The sequence below is a fragment of the Sorghum bicolor genome, chromosome 1 (assembly GCF_000003195.3).
Source record: "Sorghum bicolor cultivar BTx623 chromosome 1, Sorghum_bicolor_NCBIv3, whole genome shotgun sequence".
NCBI lineage: Eukaryota > Viridiplantae > Streptophyta > Magnoliopsida > Poales > Poaceae > Sorghum > Sorghum bicolor.
Genome location: NC_012870.2, coordinates 23,136,949 through 23,156,675, shown reverse-complemented (window position 1 = coordinate 23,156,675; position 19,727 = coordinate 23,136,949). Strand labels below are relative to the sequence as shown.

Sequence of the window (19,727 nt, the reverse complement as noted above, 5' to 3'; positions counted from 1 at the left end):
AGTAACGTCCCACATGACAATTACAAGAGTTAACGGAATCTGGAATTTTCTGGGTAACATCCAACATCAGCAGTTCAGAAAATCTGTCATATCTCGAGTTCCAGAATTCAAAAGGATACATTCTGTACACCGTTGGAAAGATAAAGAAATTTTCTACAACTTTCATTTAGATCATATTACCAGATTCCAAAGTTAGGTTAATCAAAAACTGGGTACAACCGAAACTGTTCCAGAATTCCAGACTGCGCAGAAACCTCATCTTTGAACAGCCATAACTCACAGCTCATAACAGATAATAATGTCATTCTTGAGGCATTGGAAAGATATGAAAGTCCAATTGTTCCCAGAAAAATTTGATGAACATTGCACGAACAGATTTTGAGATGTACCAGATTTATTGCATACTGCTCCAGAAAACAGCAAAGGACAGAAACAGAATTTTACCAACCCCAACTATTTAGTTCATTAGTCCTTATGCCTTAGGCCTATAGACTAAATGAAATTGTAGAGAAAATCCATAAGATCATTACACTCATTACAAAGATCCAAATGAAGCATAGGCATAATAACAAACCAAACCAAGCATCAAAGGTTCACACTTCAAGCATTGACTCAACTTGCGGTACTAACGTTCTCTTCCTATTAAAGGTAAAGATCCTATAACTCCTATTCAATGACGTTAGAAGGTGATAAGAAAAGTTCTAAAAGCATATTCAAAACAAGGAGTGGGGATGAGAACAAGTCTTTAACATAAGCAACAAGGTGAAGATGAATAGGATATAGTGTAGAAGAAAATATCAAGGTTTATAGAGCAAGGACTTTATAGCAATTTCAAAACCTTAAGACGGCCAATTTCTAACTAGGCTTGCGTCCGACAGTCAACAAAGCTTTGATACCAATTTGTCACACCCATATTTTAAGAACAAAATAGGATGCATAAAAGACTCATATGTGCCCCAGGAATAGTCGCACACATAAGTAGACAAATCTCCAATGTACCATTGCAGTGTTTATTACATAGCGGAACATAATAAATCACATAGTCTTACACAAAAATAATATGAGATAAACAACGCTCTCGACGGAAGCTCCACACAGGGACACTGTTGACTGGTTGACTCCAAACCTAGTACTCATAGCGATAGTCCTCATTCTAGTCATCTTCATTATCATATCCTGAGGTTTGGGGAAATTGCAAGAGTGAGCACATATCGTACTCAACAAGTATAACCAGGGGTTCATGAGGCTCAAACAGCTGACACTGGTTTGACTGCATTTAGCTTTTAATAGTTGATAGCATGTTTAATCATTGGGTAGCAAATGTCAAGGTAGCATAATAAATCCCATAACCACATGATCACTGTACACAAGAATAAAGAATAACACATATAAACAACATAATAAACCATCTTTTATCATCATTAGTCATGTTCATCAGAGTCCGTCTATTCCGTCAGTTTTTCGGGCTGCCCGTATCCGTGGGCACGGCTAGTATACCAGATTTAACACTCTGCAGAGGTTGTACATCTTTACCCATGAGTCGTGATTTACCCTTTCGCCCGAGATTGCAAGTCTCTTAACCCCCTTCCTAGGGAGGTCGGCAGGGATCACTATGAAGCCTTTCAAAGGTTTCGTCTAACAAGTTAGGGCCATTAGATTCACTCGGCAGGCAGATATAGAGCCCCCCTTCCATGGCACATAACTCGCAGCCTATACACATGGACAGAGGCCACACTATACCCAACGTGTCTAGCCATTCTTACGCCATTTAAGGTAACCGCTAACAAGCTAGAAAAAGGTCCTCATACTGAGCTAAAACCAGAGCCATGTAGCCCTCATGGTTGTACGAATTGTCCCAGCTTTTGCCAAGGGATAAGTCCTTATGGAGGGTCAAGATCAATCTAGCAAAAGCCAGAGTTCTTTCCACCCTTTATGTTCAAGTTGCTAGAAAGCTTATTTTATTGTTTATTGCATATCCAAATATTCATGTTACAAGATCATGGATTATAATCAAGCACTAGCAAGAACTACACAAATGCATATCCAAATAGGTAACAAGGAATTCAGGATAACAATCATCTATGATTTTGCTAAGGTCATCAAGGTGGACACATGCATATGATAAATATTGTATTAATTGTGTATAGGTAACAAGGATGATCCCCAGTTATACTTGCCTTGATCAAAGCTCTCCTGAGCCTGCTGGTCTTCAAAGGCTTGATCTTGATCGCCAACGTATCGCTCACCGTCTATTCCCAACATCAATCAACAACACGCAATCCAATGTAGACAATCATACACGAAACAAACAAACTATAATTAGAACATTAAACCAAACAGTAGTAAAACAAAGATAAAAGTTTATGAAAATATTCTACGCAGCGCTACGATCACACAAACGTAAAGTTGATGAAAATCAGATTTAAAACGTAGAAGATATGAATTTTCCAATATTTCCTATAGAGAAATAATTAATTAAATGCTACTGCAGAAATAAAAAGTTTCAAAACAGTAAACTAATACTTCTAACATGTAGAGCTCGTTGAAGCAAATCTAACGAAATTTGGATGGACAAAAACGGAGTTAAAACGGATATTTTATGAGCAAAATACTTTCAGTGGCAAATCTGTAAATACGTGAAAACGGATTTTGAATCAGTCGGCAAGAATACGCTTTCTAACTCGGAACACGGAAACTTCCGCAGGGCGCCAAGGAACGCGGGTTAGAAAACAAGGTTTCTCAGGGTTTCTTTAACAAAAATACCCCCCGAAGGGGTATCTTCTATTCTGAGCCGTAGATCGCGATTTGAACGGCTCAGAGGGATCGAGTCTAATTCCGGCCGGCCGGCCGCCGGAACGCCGATCCGACGCGGCGGCGCCATGCCGGAGCATCGCCGGAGATGTGAAACGCGCGCTACTGTGGGCCAAACTCCAAACCAAGGGCACAGGGACGAAGCGGGGACTCACGCGAACTCACCTAGGGGTCTTCGGGGCTCGGATTGATCTCGGGGAGAGTGCGCCGCGTGCAATGGCGGACGAGAGCTCTCCTAGGTGCTCGGTGAGGCCGCACGGGCTTCTGGAATTGAGAGAGGACACGGGAAGAAGCTCCACCTTGCTGCGAAGCTCGGCACCCAGATTGTCGACGATCTTTGCGCAGAAGAAGATGACGACCACGGCAATGGCGCGATCCGCTCCACGGTGAGATCCCGACGGCGGCTTACGGCGTCGGCTAGGGCTCCTGTCGTGGCTTGGAAAGAGAAAACAGAGTAGAGAAGAAACCGCAGGGCTTTAGAAGGGTTGGGGCGATCAAATCCTGAAGGATTCGGGATTTCCTCCTAGGGGAAATCGGGGCCAGCTCGGTTACGGTCGGCATGAAGAAGAACAGTGCGCTGACATGGAGACCCGGGCTGTCAACGAGAAGAGAGAAGAGGGGAGGGGGTGCGCGCCTGGGCTGAGAGGGAAGTGGGCCGGGGTGGGGGATTGGGCCACGCGAGGGGAGTTGGGCTGGTTGCTGGATTCCTCGGAGATGACCTCCCCTTTCCTTTTTTTCTTTTCCAAAAGCTTTTCCAAACCAATTTTGCAAACAGGATTTGAATCAAATAGAATTCAAACCAAAAGCAAACAATACCAAAAAAAATATGCTTCAGAATGAATGCTTAAACAAGTTTCTATCTCTATGTTAAATTTTAAATTTCATCAAAATTTATTTATTTACTACATTAAATGCTCACAAAAATACTTAAATAACTCAATTTAACTCCTATTAATTGGAAACCAAATTTTGGGTGTTACAATCACTATCACAAGTGCTTGCTTCTTCTTCACTTGATGATTCTATCTTGGCTTTGCCCTTGGATGAGGAGGCCTTGAATGCCACACTCTTCTTCTTCTCATCATCCTTCTTTTCACCTTCCTGCTTCCTTTTCTTGACTAACTCATCCTTCTCATCATCTTCTCTATAAGCATCATCGGTCATCACTTCTTGGAACACTTGTTGGGGAGTTGATTTACTAAGTGTTGTCTTGACTAGCACGGTGATCAATGTGTCAAATCTCTTGGGCAAGCTTCTCGAGAACTTCATAGAGAATTGACTATCTTTCACTTCTTCCCCAAGTGCCTTGAGCTCATTCATAATGACTTGCAACCGGTGAAACATCTCTGCCACACTTTTATCTTCTTGCATCTTGAAGCTAGAGAACTTCCCTTGGAGAATATAAACTTTGGCGGTCTTGGTGCCTTTGGTGCCTTCAAATGTTTCTTCTAGCTTTGCCCATGCATCATGAGCAATCTTAATGTTCTTGATTTGCTCAAAGGTCTTGTCATCAAGAGCTTCATGAAGAGCACTTATTGCAATGTCATTGCATTGTAGCTTCTTCTCTTCAACCGGTGTTGGTGCATTTTCATTTGCTACCTCAAATATTGTTTCGGTCACCTTCCAAACTTCTCTATTGATTGACTTGAGATGGGCGGTCATCTTGACCTTCCAATATGCATAATTTGTGCCATCAAAGTAAGGTGCCTTCTTGGTATTGTTGATATGCAAACTAAGAGCCATTTCTTCACCGAAGGTTGTTAAGCCTCAAATAAACGGTGCCTCGGCTCCGATACCACTTGAAAGGTCCAAATGGCTAGAGGGGGGTGAATAGCCTATTTAAATTTTCTACAAACTTCAACTAGACAAGTTGATTAGTAAAACAAATGGTGAAGCTATTCTAGCACTAGCACAACTAAGCTATGCAAGCCACCTACACAAGTCTAGCAAGAAAGCTAAACACTAAGTTACAACAAGAAAGCACAACTAGAAGCTAGCTACACTCCTAAACAAGATAGCTAAGCTAAACAAGCTACACGACTAGCAAGGTATGCACATAATTAATGGAGAGGGGAGTGATTGTTATACCAATGTTGTAGAGTAGATATATAACCAATCAATCAATCACAATTACAAGAGAATCCTTCGCAAAAGATGACACAAGATTTTTTACCAAGATTCACTTGCTTCCCGGCAAGGTAGTTCTCGTTGTGGCGACACACCCACTTGATGGATCACGAGCTAATTGGCAATCCAAAGCCAAACCCTCAGTGGGCACATCCACTCACAAGATGGGGATCCTTCAAGCCACGAGCAATCCACTAGAGTAGCAAATTGCAATCTCCCGCGGGGAAGGCTCAAGAACCCCTCACAAATCACTTGGTGAGGCTCGAAACAATCTCCAATCATGAGCTCAACACCTCCGCTGCTCCAAGCTATCTAGGGCGTTAGAAAACACCCAAGAGTAACAAGAAATCCGCAGCAAACTCAAGGATCAAGTGCCACTAGATGCAACTCTCAATGTAATGCACTTGAATCTCACTCAATCTCACTAAGATTAGCGATCAAGCAAGGAGATGAGTGGAGGGAGTATTCTGTAGCTCAATGTATGTCTCAAGTAATCAAATGTGCAAGAGAGAACCTCACAAAGCCAGCCATCTCCTATTTATAAGCCTCCCCAAAGAGATAGAGTCGTTGGCTCTGTCACTAGGCTGAAATCGGGGGCACCAGACGCTCGGCAGGGAGCCACCAAACACTTGACCCCCTACGTCTGGTGCTCTGGAGTTAGCCATGTGTCCACCTTTGAATCTCATGCGTCAATCTCTAACGGTCACCTGTGGACCACCGGATGTGACCAAGTGAGCACCGGATGCGTCCGGTACTCACCGGTCTCGTGCACAGAGAGGTTGTCAAACTTACGATCTCACCGGACTCGGAGCACTCACGGGACTCATGCACAGAGAGGTCTGCAAACCTCACTAACACCGAACGCTGAGCACGGAACCCACTCTGGTGCGTCTGGTGCCTTGTCAGAAAACCTCAGCTGAAGACATGACACACCGGACGCATGAACAGGGAATACCCTACGTCCGGTATAGTGCGTCTGGTGCTTAACCCTAACCCGGCCAAGCATTGACAGCACACCGGATGCTAGGGTCAGCATCCGGTGCCTCCACACACTGTGTCTAGTGAGTGTTTCTCAGTGAGAAACATGCCCGCGACTTCCCAAAATTTCCCACCGGCGCAATAGAAAATATACACTTAATTTTCTCAAAAGCGTCGAATCCCGCCTCGCAAGCTTGGCGGGAGGGAGAGAGGAACCCAAACCCCTCTCAACCCTAGGAACTCCACCTCCTTTGCAAATGTGCTAACACCCACAAGTGTCCATCACCAAAGTGCATGTGTATTAGCTTTTCACAAACATTTTCCTAAAGGAGTTAGGTTAGCACTTTGCTAGATCCTAATGCATATGCTCAAGATATGGACCTAGTAGCACTTGATTTGGGAGATAACCGTGATTTCCCCTCTTTATAGTCAGCTATCTATACTAAATCTGGTCAATCACTTCCCTATTCAACTTAGACCGGCAAAAGCAAAACCCTATGTTTATACCTTTGCCTTGATCACTTTCCTCCTCATCTATCACCATGATCTCCACTTCATGCTTCATCCCATTGTGATCATGTGGCCACCTTTCCATGCCACAGCCTCACCTTCATCACATGTGTTGCTATGCCTAACTCAAATCACTTAAACACAAGGCATTAGCAACTTGGTGTCATTAATTACCAAAACCAAACTTGGAATTTCAGCTTGGGTGCTCATTAAAAAAGAAGAGAAATAAAGAAAGAGGACAAATGTCCTAATGGAAAAAAGAGCAAAAAGAAAAAAAAGAAGAGATTGTGAGCAACCAAGGTTCTCCTAGAATCTTCAAATTCAAAAGAGAGGTATGTATTTTCAAGGAGCAAAAGTAGAATTAGGCTTTCACCATTACCATCATATACACCGCTTCATAACCACTCACACCCACCTTCACCACCATCCACCATATCCCACACACATGCACATCTTGATTTGATTGTATGACTTGTTTCTCTGGATCCATTGTTTAAATTTACAATAAGTGTTTGCAAGTATGTATGATCTGTCTCCCCACCTATGAGCTCCACATAAGCTTATTAGTTATAGGGCGTCACAGAGAGGGCACAATGTTACTATGCCTAATGCCAAAAATACCATATACCTTGAGAGATGAGAGAAGGCATACACCATTAATGCCTTGGTAAGGATCCATAAATACCACAAATGAGAGACTTGAGAGGGTCATAAAAAAGAGATCTCTGAGTTTTATTTGAAAATCCATAAAAACACCAGAATGAAGGTTGATCGATGAGCTAGAGACATAGTGCCTGACTTAACCGTTCTATCTTTCAACTGCTCAAGACCCAAGTGATAGATACAAGCCCTATGGTGGAAGGTAATATGGGTAAGTTTAATGTCAGAATAGTTTACTCTAATCTAAAGAGAATTCTTCTTTGAACGCATGTGTACTTTTGAGGCGTGAAAGCATTGCAGCAACTCCTGATCCATCACTGAGTTTATCTTTGCTCAGGGACGAGCAAAGGGTAAGTTTGGGGGAGCTTGTTGATAGTAGATAAGTACCATTTTTATATCAACAAGAGAATAGAGAAAGGGCTTAAAAGCAATCACCAACATAGATATAGGGGGTACACTGACAGAATTCTATGAGTTTTGGTGAATGTCTATTTCTACAGGGGCTGATCAGAAAAGAGCTAAGGGAGACCCACATGTCAGGTTTACATAGAGAGAAACGAGCCAACACGTGAAAAGATATGATCTAGAAGGTTCGGGAAGGCACCAGAACAAAGGAGAATGAAACCTGACACTAGGCCAGGGTGGCCAAGCAGGGCGGGCGCCCTGGTGGGAACACCTGTCAGCCTTAGCTTCGACGTCGATGCTAAATCACCTTTAAGGATTAATGTCCTCCGTTAACAAAGGTTGGTTTGATCCGAGGGCAGCAGTTCATCCCACATCCCTATATAAGGAGGGGTAGACCCTAGGGTTTGAGGCACCCATTATTCAGATTATTCATTCTTCATCCTCTAGAGAAAAGCTAGGGTTTGGGCTTGAGAGGTGTCCCTTGAATGGATAACCTTTCGCCCTTAGAGTAGATCTAGTCTTCTAGATAGTAGAGAGATGGAGAGCGAGGGAGGAGTTTGGAGGATGCGCCGGCCTGTCGGTGCCTCTTCATCAACTTGTACTTGGATGGGATCGGGCTCTGTCCGGTCCTAAGATGGCTCAGGCTTGGGTCATCAACTTCTTATTCAAGTAAGATTCTTGTTTATATTATTCTTCTGGTTTACAAGTCTCTTTTGAGTGCTTTAATCTAGTGCACTAGGTTAGAGTGTAATCATAGTCTAAGCGTGGCACTTAGACTAGGGTTACTCGTAGATGTAACCTATATTCCGGATCGGTGGTAGATCATGAATGTGACATTCGTTGAGTCCTTTGTAGTTCACCTCCCGTCTGTAGGTCTAGCAGGAAGGTCTTTCAGACCTTATTACATGGTAGATTCGTACTCTGTTTGAGGTCTTCCATAGTAATTTCCCCAGTTGAATAGTAGAAGACATGGACTACCCAAGTTATAAGTAGAAACCCATGATTGAGTTATCCTCTCTATACTCCGATTATCGACCCCATACTAGATTGATCTTCCTTTACCTTTTATCTTGTTACCACTTAGATTTTATCCCTAGTATTGTTTATATCCTTTTCACTCACCCTTTTCGGTTAAGTTAGAACTCATAGTTGACTCACACGCTTCTCTGTGGATACAATATTTAAAACCCTCCAGGTGAAAGCTACAATGGTATCCGTGCACTTGCGGATCTTATCTGTGCACGTCTTAAAAATACCAACACTATCCTCCAGACTTAAACATGTCAGAGCTGGCCTAAAATCTTGGAGCAAAAATCTATCTAATCTTAACAAACTCATCTACAATTGCAAGTGGGTTTTGTTACTCTTTGATGGTTTAGAAGATCAACGAAACCTCACAAGAATGGAATGAAATTTCAGAATACTCGTGAAAAAGCATCTATCAGAACTTCTTGAATCCAAGAGAATTTATTGGAGACAACGTAGTAAAATGAGATGGGTCAAGCTGGGTGATGAGAATACTGAACTCTTCCATAGCATTGCCACCATCACCCATAAGAGATTTCATCGTGACCCTCAGTGATAATGATGGTAACCAAGTTTCTGATCATGATCAGAAAGCAAACCTCTTATGGTCCTCCTTCAAGGACAGACTTGGAACCAATGATTTCTCCAGCATATCTTATGATCTAGGATCTATCCTTCATGATCATGATCTAGAAAGCATTGACAGTGATTTCAATCAGGCAGAAATTAATCTTGTTATAAGAACCCTCCCTAACAACCATGCACCTGGTCCAGATGGGTTTAGTGGTCTCTTTATTAAAAAATGCTGGTCCATAATACAAGAAGATTTCACCAGACTACTGAGAGATTTTAGCACTGATAATGTTGACATTGGTAGTATCAACTCTTCAATCATTGCTCTCATACCCAAGAAAGATAACCCTGAAAAGGTTTATGGCTTTAGACCAATTTCACTACTCAATTATAGTCTCAAATGCATCACAAAGATTTTGTCCAATAGATTTCAGAGGGTAATCCTAGATCTTGTACATCAAAACCAATATAGTTTCATAAAAGGCAGAACCATTCAAGATTTCCTAGCTTGGGCCTTCTAGTTTCTTCACCTCTGTCGTCATTCCAAAAAAGAAATAGTAATCCTAAAACTCAATTTTGAGAAGGCTTTTGACAAGGTTGAACACCAAGTCATCCTTGAAGTCATGAAGCACAAAGGCTTCCCAACAAAATGGATAAAATAGATTGAGAATATCCTGGTCTTAGGAACATCCTCCATCCTGCTTAATGGTATTCGTGAGAAAATATTCAAATGTAAAAGAGGTGTGAGACAAGGTGACCCCCTCTCCCCCCTGCCCTTTGTCCTTGCTGCTAACCTTTTACAAAGTATTGTTAATAAAGCCTGGTTAATGGGAGTGTTGACACATCCCATCTCTCATAACTTTGGGGGTGATTTTCCTATACTACAGTATGCTGATGACACACTGCTTATTTTGCCTAGAGATGCTAAGACCTCTTCAACATGAAAGGTATACTAAGATCCTTCTCCGACTCAACTGGCCTGCAGTGAACTTCAATAAATCCTTCTTGGTACCCATCAATATGTCAAACAGCAAGGCTCAACTTCTAGCCAATACCGTTGGATGCCAGCTGGGATCTATGCCCTTTACATACCTGGGTCTCCCCTGGGCACTACTAAACCATCAATTCAAGACTTCAGCCCCCTCCTCAACAGAATTGAAAGGAGAATGTCTGGTTTCAGTAGGCTCTTATCTTATGATGGAAGATTAATTTTGGTTACTTTTGTTCTCTCTGTTCTACCCACATTCTATATGTGTAGTCTCAAAATCCCTCCACAGGTGGTTAGACAAATTGATATATACAGGAAACACTATCTTTGGAGCAAGGGGGATATCAATAGAAAAGCCTCCTGCCTAGTAGCATGGGAGACAGCCTGTAAACCCAAAAGTCAAGGAGGGCCTGGTATGATAGATATTGAAAAGAAAAATGATGCACTCCTGATGAAACATTTGAACAGTTTCTACAATCATCATGACCTCCCCTAGGTGAATTTGACCTGGTCCAAACTTTACTCCAATAGTCAAACACCCCCACAGGCAAGATGCCCAGTTGGATCCTTCTGGTGGAAAGATTTGCTCAAGTTATTTACTCCATTCAAAAGCCTCATAAAATGTGATCCTAGCAGAGGAAATACTGACCTATTTTGGTCAGGATCATGGAGCCCCTTACCTCTAAAAGAGAAGTACCCCCAACTATTCTCTTTCACTAAAAAACCAAAGTGCTCCATCAGATACTTTTTAGACAATGAGTTGGAAGTTAACTTCAGTCTACCTCTCTCAAACAAGCCACTGAGCAGCTAGCCATGCTTCCGGAAACTGAATTGGATAGACCCTGGGATGAAAGCACTACTAATATCTGGAGCTATTCCTCTGGAAATGCAATCTTTAGCAGCAAAGCAACCTACAAGCTTTTGATAGAAGATACAGAGGCCTCTCCCCTTTTTCATGGGTCTGAAAATCATGTAATCTTGGAAAACACAAATTCTTCTTTTGGCTCCTACTTCGAGACAGATTGAACACAAGAAACTGTTGAGAAGAAAGCACATGCATCTGGACGATTATAGTTGTGTGTTATGCAACACATGTTGTGAAGAAACTAGTTTTCACCTTTTCTTTGAATGCACCTTTAGTCAAGCATGCTGGAGCTCCATCCCAATTAGCTGCTGGAATCTTAACTTGCCTCCACTGGATATGATGGTGAATGCTAGGGATCAGTTTGGAAGCCAAATCTTCAGAGAAGTAGTTATCACTGCTTGCTGGGCAATATGGACTCTGACAAACTCCATAATCTTCGATAATGGACAGTGTAGCGTCCCCATTTGGAGAAGAAAATTCAAAGAAGAATTGGACCTGGTGTGCATCAAGGCCAATGAGAAACACGACGGACTCCTTTAACCCTGTGGCGAGACAAGTTCCATCTATAGCTTTGTTGTACTTTTTCTTTTGGGCCTGGTTTCCCTGTACTTTTCCTTTCTGTTCTTTTTTCCTTTGTTCTTCCTTTGTACAGAACATTCTTTCATTTATTTGAAATAAAATAATAGGTAGGGGATTCCCCTACTGTTCTCTTTTAAAAAAACTATACACACACCACACATCCTTCCAGAGATCGATGAAATCCCACAGGATTTTATTTGCAAGCAGCTGGGCACATTAGCATGTGGCTTCACAACAGCAAGTACATTCAGTACCTGTAGGATTATTTTTGGGGATAAATCCCCTAGTGAGACACCCAGGTCCAATCCAGGGATCAAACATGGGAGGTTAGGGCTCGCACCTGGAGTCGGTACCACTATACACACCCGTTCTCGTTTATAAACTGATCTATTTAACTTGCAAAGTATATTTTCTTTTTCTCCAAAACTTTTTGTTTATAACATATATATTTCCTCCTCCACATGTCCATTAACAAAAGCAATTTTTACATCCATTTGGTTGTTAAAGTTCATAATAGGTAAATAATAAAGCACATACTAATAATACGAATAGAATAGAACGAAGTAAGAAAAGTTTCCACAAAATCAACATATTCCCTTATATTTTTAAACATGCCCTGCTGCATTAAATTTCTATTTAAAAATCGATTTGCATCATATAGCCTTGCAGTTATTTGGTAAAGGAACAAGTGCCCAAACTTTTGTCTTCATCATTGAATTTTGTTCTTCCCGAATTGCTTCCGCCTTTATAGTTTGGAATCAAGGAAAACTAATCAATTTTTTTATGTGTTTGGATCTTCATCTAAATCTAAAATTTTAGAGTGCACTTTTCACCGTAACATATAGGGCATGTTTGAACCCCACCAGTTTTTAAGAATCTGGCTTTCAAAAACTGACTAGGATCCAAACATGTCAGCTTTTCCTAGTTTTTTAGTCAGTCTCAATAGAGTTTCATTAGAGTTTCATGCATATTAAATATGTTGATGTGACACTGTATCAATTAAGATAGATATGATAAGAATTTCATGGGAGTAGAGACCCATGAAACTCTTCTGCACTGAATATAGATGTGTTGGAAACTATGTCATGAAAAGGATATGGACTTATGCTGGTTTTGTCAGATTTTAAAAAACCAGGGTATCTGGCTTTTGTCAGTTTCTTGTGATCCAAAGAGCAATAAATAAAGTCAGATCTTTAAACAACAAAGAATCCAAAAACTAAAGGAACTAAACACCCTACCGGTTTTTGTTTTTCTCGGAATCCATATTTTAGAGGCTAGAGGTAAAGGCTGGTTTTACAAATCGGAAAGTGATCTAAACAGGGCCATAGCACTCGTAAAAAAATCAGTGAAGGGCCTGCCCCTTCGTCTTCTTGATCTGCCTGCCCATTCGTTCCGTTCCAGCACTGCACTCCGCATATGCAAAGCCGCTTCCCCTTCGCCTGCTGCGATGGCCATTGATGAGGACACACGTGTGATCCATTGAAGGAGTCAGGATACAGTTCGGCCACGAATTGATCCGCCGATAAGGGCATGCGCATGGGTTCCGAACCTTCCGGAAGCCACGATCATATCATCAAGAAGGGTGTGGAACCGTTGGTCACTGGTGGATCTAGCTAGGCATCTAGCTGTGTCGTGGTCTCTCTGGCGACATGGATGAACCATTAGCCTTCTGTGCGTCATCTAGGTAGGCTCCTTCTGCTTCCATCTCTCGACACCACGAGGACCTTTAACATCAGTGATGACGCAGGAAGCAAAGGCATAAACGATGCAACATGCCTTCAAGTTCGCACTTTGCCATAGGTGCCCCTTATTTTCTCTCCCCTTACGAAGGGGGCAAGCGAGTCGATGGCGGTAGGCAAGGTAATGGGCTTGGGAGCAGCAGGCTCGGCGACGTACAACGTTTGTTTTGGGAGCAGTGGCAGCGGTAGCGGATTGGGAGACGGCTTGATGGCTTCGCTTGGCTAAAAAGATATGAAAGTATTGTTCTCTGATTTGTTATGAAAAAAAAACACCAATGACACCGGTTAATTCAGCACATAATAAGTTCAAGCGAACAAGCAGATAAACACTCTTGCCTTCTAAGCTTGATATAGAGCCATGATTAAGACAAAGGACCGGAAATAGAGAATAACAAAACTGCCGCCTATTTAATAATTTTCAGATTAATATCAAAATATAAATCATGACAATGTCATAAATTAGCATGTAGATCCCTAACATACTAGTTAGATTGCACAATATTAGCAACGATATAACAAAGATATTTATAATCAACACAACAGGCAAACGACGACAATAGATTGGATTACATGCAGTGTACCTTTCTTTTATATGGGAAGATGGCGTTGGTGGTGATGGAGATGCAGAGGAGACATGGTTGGTGTGAAGTCATCGCTGCGCAGTAGAGGAAGAGCTCAGAGTAGCTGACGATGAATATATATACTGCTATCTGCTTTACGACTCGTCATGGAAATTGGGAGCAATCACGCGGTACTCTAAATCGTTTAGAGCAAGTATTATAGTAGGCTGTAAGCTGGCTAAATGCTGAGGTGGAGGAGAGAGAAGAAGAAGCAGGCTGTAAGCTTACAGCCAGCTTATGCACAAGAACCAAGAAACCTTGTGAGAGAGATAAGTGGGCCATGTATTAATAGTGAATAGCTAACTATTGTATAAGTGGGCTGGGAGAAGGCTACAAGAAATCTTACAGCCAACAAATTGACTGTATTATTAAACTTACTCTTAGGACTCCTATCTAAAACTTAAAGGCTAAGAAACCAAAACTAAAAATAGCAAAAAGAGGTCATGCCCCCACAAGACGAGGAGTCCAATTTTGGTGGACTATTCACGCAGGTGCCGCATGCTCATGCCTTCGTCTTGCCCCACAAGGCGAGCGAGCACGTGTAGGCATCCTTTCTCCTCCTCACTCTTGACTAGAGGAAGCGAGGAAGACTTTCATATTTAAGCATGCCAACCTCCACCTCCCTAAGCATGGTGAACTAAAGGTTCTCACTTTCTCTCTTTTGCTCACATGAATGAGCCTTTGAGATTTCTCTAAGAATTATAAGAATTCTTATTTGGGCCCTAAGCCCACAAACATTCTAACACTGCCTATCTATCTATATGTCTAATTGTAGTCTATATCTCTTATAAACATAACCCCCGGTACATGTTTTATCTAGACCTAAGCATTTTGAGCACTGTCCGTGAGCCTGGCGCTAGCCCACTTGGTTTTGGTCCACCCACGAACCTTAGTGAACAGTGCCTGGGTAAATCTTGTTATCCAAGAAAAATTTCTCGTCCAGAGCTTGACCAAAAATATTTATTTTATCTGTTTTACACTATAAAATGCACCGGCGGTCCGTCTAGGCCTAGGCCCGCCCTAATCCAGCCCAAAAAAAAGGCCTGCTCGTCCATGGGAATGTCATAGGCAGCATTATTTTAGCCCGAAATAACTATGTTTTCTTTGGCCCGGTCTGCAAAATGCTCAGATCTAGTTCTATTTAACACCATAGCAAGCAACATCATCAATCTGTCCCATCAGAACCAGCCACCCCTCCACCGCATCATTTAAAAGGTCCGTCTATGTTAATGGATTTACAATTGTCTATTTGGTGCCTCCGAAAATAGTTTGTCCGCCTTCGAAAATCGCTTCATATTTTAGGAGCATGTAGATTTTGTGCCCGCCTCCTTGGCTCGGAGAGTCTGTCTCCTAAAATCATTTTTCTAATAGTAAAGATTAGTTGAAATGGGAGTTCACATAATCATACAAGAATTTCACAGGTCAAATTAACTTTACTGAAAAAAAACACAAGAAGAAAAGGATTCCAGGTATTACAAACGAGGCCTAGGCGCCTAGCTAAAAGCACAAGAGAAAAAGTCCAGCCACCCCCACATGCACTTCTAAAAGAAACTGTATTCGGAGGACCATCCAGTGTTCCCCTTTCCCAGTGAGAACAGTCAAAGACATCCAGAGATAGAGAGGTGTAGCTCGTGATACTGTTGACCAGTCGGCTAGCGCGCGGCAGGTCGTTTGACGAGTATGGACACACACCTGGACATGAATATTTCAATCCACACTACTGCCACTGCCGCCTCCTGTGAGCGACGTGAGAGCGAGGCTCCACCGCCTTCAACTCTAGCTATACTACCTGCTCCTGTCGTACTCTACCCGGAGGGAGTAGCTAGTACTGCCAAGGTACTACTTTTCTTGCAGAGCCAAGTCAACCCATGTAGCCCATGCATGAGCAAGGGAGGACAGCCAAACCATAATGTTCAGCCATCTAGTTCATGTGCGTCAACTTGCTCCGAGGTTGACGCTAGGTTGAGTTGACCTTTGTCTCTTAATTTAGGATCCATCTGGAGTATGAAAACACAGGCAGACATAGTTCTTGGCCTTGTTTAGTTCACCCCGAAATCCAAAAAGTTTTCAAGATTTCCCGTCACATCGAATTTTACGGCACATGCATGAAGCATTAAATATAGACGAAAATAAAAACTAATTACACAGTTTGTTTGTAAATCGCGAGACGAATCTTTTGATGCTAGTTAGTTCATGATTTAACAATATTTGTCAAATAAAAACGAAAGTGCTACAATAGCGAAATCCGAAATTTTTTGAGAACTATACAAAGATCGGAGAGGATCTTCTTCGAGCGACGACGGATGCGTGCTCATAAAAAGGGAGGCAAGCAGCAGTCACGTCAGACCAATGAACAGTAAACATACATGTTTCGATGAAAAGATAAAAGGAGTTGTTACATTTTAGACAGAATATTATTTTGTTATTTTAAATTTTTTTCATATGTATTTCGAGCATTTAACATGTGAATATTATATAATTCCTTCTATTCTTTGAAAAGATAGTAATACTAGCACGACGGGCGCGCTACGCTGTTTTTAGAAGGGGGGGGGGATCCGTGTGAAGAACCCAAAAAAAGAGAAAAACAAAAAAAATCTGTGAAAAGAAGAAAAGGTAAAAACAAAAGAGGAAAATGAACCGTGGCTGTCGCCCCGAGAGGTCAGGAATTCCCCGCGTACGTGTTAAAAGAGTAGTTATACTAGCATCAATGTATATATATATATATATATATATATATATATATATATATATATATATTATATATAAGTATGATTTTTTAGAAGTTTACAAGATTCCACAGAAAAGACGATTTGCACTAATATTTTGTCAAAAGTACTGCTAGTGCACGAAAAGTTTAACGAAAGATCGTGCAAATGCATATGCATGCATGCCAACCCAATAAAATAACGGAAATAATACTAATAGGGCGTCCGATGCGGACGGACGGACCAGACCAAGCACACACGTACGCAACGCTTTGCTTTCTCCGCTAGTTACGGTCTTCATCTCTTCCTCCGCCGAACGCTCCCTTCACTTGCTCTGCTCGCATCCCTTGCGGCACTCGCTTTCTTCTCTACGTCGCTTCCTGCTCGTTGGCCGTGCCGTCGCTGAGACTGAGAGGTATCGCAGCCACACGTCCGCGGGCTCGCAACGCATCCCAGCACCACCTGTGCTCCCTCCTCCTTTCCTCGCGCCATCGCGCCCTCCATGCACCCCCACTGCCCCTGCGACCTGGCTTCAAGCACACCACCGGAGACGAGGACGACGGCGGCTCCAACGAGATAGGTTGCGAAAGGATCTAGATCTGAGGCCTCCTATTCCTCTTCTGAATCTAGATCTGAGCTCTCCCCTCTCATTCTCCTCTAGATCTGGCATTTCTCCTTCTACTCGTCCTCCTCCCCCTCCTCTCCCATCTAGATCCATGGGATATGGCGGTGGCTAGGGTTCCAGCGAGCTCTTGGGGTTCGGATCTCGCCGTGTTGCAGCGGTTTCCTCTGAATGTTGCAGAAGTGTTTCAGTTGATGTTGCAGTAGTACTGCTTTCAGATTGCAGTATGTTTTCAGTTAATTCAATCTACATGTTTGCAGTAGTTGTTGCATGTTGCTGCAGCAGTTGTTTGGTGTTGTTGTAACAATATGTTCATGGTGTTTTAGCATGATGTTTCAACTTTTTTTTTTGTTGTAAAAATATGTTCAAGGTGTTTCAACATCTTCATCCCAATGTTGCAGCAGTTGTCCCTTTTTTGTTTTGTTGCAATACATATATTCATGGTGTTTCAACTACTTCTACCTATTGTTGGAGTAGTTTTTTCGCTGTTGTTGCAATGACATGTTCATGGTGTTTCAGCTGCTTCATCCTCTGTTGCAGCGGCAATGGGGGAGGGGCGAGCTAGGAGACGGGTTGTAAGGTCAAGCTAGCGGCGGGAGGAGGTATTGGAGGCCGGTGAGGTTGGAGTGGGCGGATCCCGTGCACAGGGTGGTCGTAGGCGGGTTTCGTGCACGGGAAGCAGAGGAAGGGCTGTTCCAATCTCTACTTTTATCTTCGTGCGGACGGACGATAATCTCTGCTTTCTTCTCTGTGCGGGGTAAGAGGGGTCGCGATTCAATCTAGGAAGGCAAGGACAATTTTTAGTCTCTATTTTTTTTCTTTCTGGGCAAGATAGGTGGAGGGACTGCGATTCGGCGCTCGCTCGGTGGGCAAGGTAGGTGGGGAGACTGCGATTTACCGCTCGCCCGCTGTCCGGATGCTAGCACCCGGATCGGACGTCCGGACGCTAGCACTACCGATAAAATAAACATATAAATTTGTCCATCACGTGTTGCATATGAACCAATGCTAGTTCGTATCAAGAAGGAGGAGTATTACAGTTCATGCACGTACTTTGGAACGTAATAAACTATAAGATAGTCCACGCGTTGCCGTGTGGATTGTGAAGAATTTAGAATAAAAAATTGAGTAAAGATGATATATATGGATAACTTGCAATTAAGATGTTAGAGGTTAGTAGGATGACATAGCTATATATTTGTAGGAGATGATGTAGATAGTGGGGGGTGATGACTGATGATTTGCATGTTGAGATGGACTTCTAAATGAAGATTAACGTTATAAGAGATACAGATATATAGATTTACTAGAAGATCGAAGAATACCAGTTGTTTTGCTATACATTGTCGCGCACATTGATATAACACACTCGATGCATTACATTCACGGACCAACAAATGTGGCTGTGTGCATTCACCATTATTCCATGTAGACATAATACTACATGCATAAAGCATGGCCATCATCTGGCTAAAACCCTGCAGAACCCAACACTACACTCCTTTATGCATGGCATATGTCCTGTCCAAAGCAATGCAGCCTTTGTTATTGAGCACCAAACAAAAGCATTTTATTTAGTATGACCATGTGTATAAAATGAGGTGGTGCTCACCCCGATGATATATATAGCTGTTCTGTAATGAAAATCCATGAGTATGTTATATGTGGCGCGCATATATTTTATTTAGTGATATGTGGTCCATGTGCGCATTTTATTATATGTTCTTGTTTAGGTCATTTCCGCTCTCGTCATAAGCTCGCCTGCATGCAAGCACATCAGAGACGGCCGGTGCACGTAGACGTACGCAAGCCTCTCACTTACGGCCGTACTTGCCATCGTCTAGGAGGTCCTCAAGGATCTTGTCGTCCAGGCACTCCAGCTCGATCTTCTCCCCGTCCCCGCGGCCCCTCCCCGTCGCCCTCAACGAGGCGGCGGCGGGGGCAGCAGCAGCAGCAGCAGACGACGACGACGACGACCCTCCGGCGCCCCTCCTGGTAGCCCCAGCGATCTCGCCGGGGAAGTTGAGCACGGCGGTGGCGCCACGCTGGGCGAACGCCGCCCGGTCGTACGCCCGCGCGGCCTCCTCGGCCGTGTCGAACGTGCCGAGCCAGACCCTAGCCCCACCGCGCTCCGGGTCGCGGATCTCGGCGGCAAACTTGCCCCATGGACGCTTCCGGACGCCGCGGTACTTGGTGCCGCCACCACCGGCGGCGTCCTTGCCGCCCTCCATGGATCCCGGCCGGCGGCCCTCGGTGAGCTAGCTAGCGGTGGCAGCAGTGATCTATCGAGCGGCACGTACGCCGGTGTAGTAGCTAACTACCGACCGAGTGCTCTGTGGCTCTACGCATGTGTTGCGGGCTATTTATAGAGAGAGGGTATATATACGAAAGTGTGCTGTCGTCTAAGTGGCATACGCATATAGTATCTACGTAGGTAGATTACTAGCATGTACGTACGTATACTGACTCGATCATCACTACAATATATGCAGCGCAGAGAGCATATATATACGTATGCA

General features: G+C 43.1%; 1 protein-coding gene across 1 annotated transcript; it reads right to left on the bottom strand.

Annotated features, from left to right (window-relative positions):
- On the bottom strand, positions 11,507-19,439 carry LOC8059300 (ethylene-responsive transcription factor ERF096). Its single transcript, XM_002464511.2, has 2 exons — positions 19,039-19,439; positions 11,507-11,585 (listed from the first exon to the last, which is right to left on the bottom strand). The coding sequence occupies exons 1-2, from the start codon at positions 19,437-19,439 to the stop codon at positions 11,507-11,509; spliced, it is 480 nt and encodes a 159-aa protein (XP_002464556.2).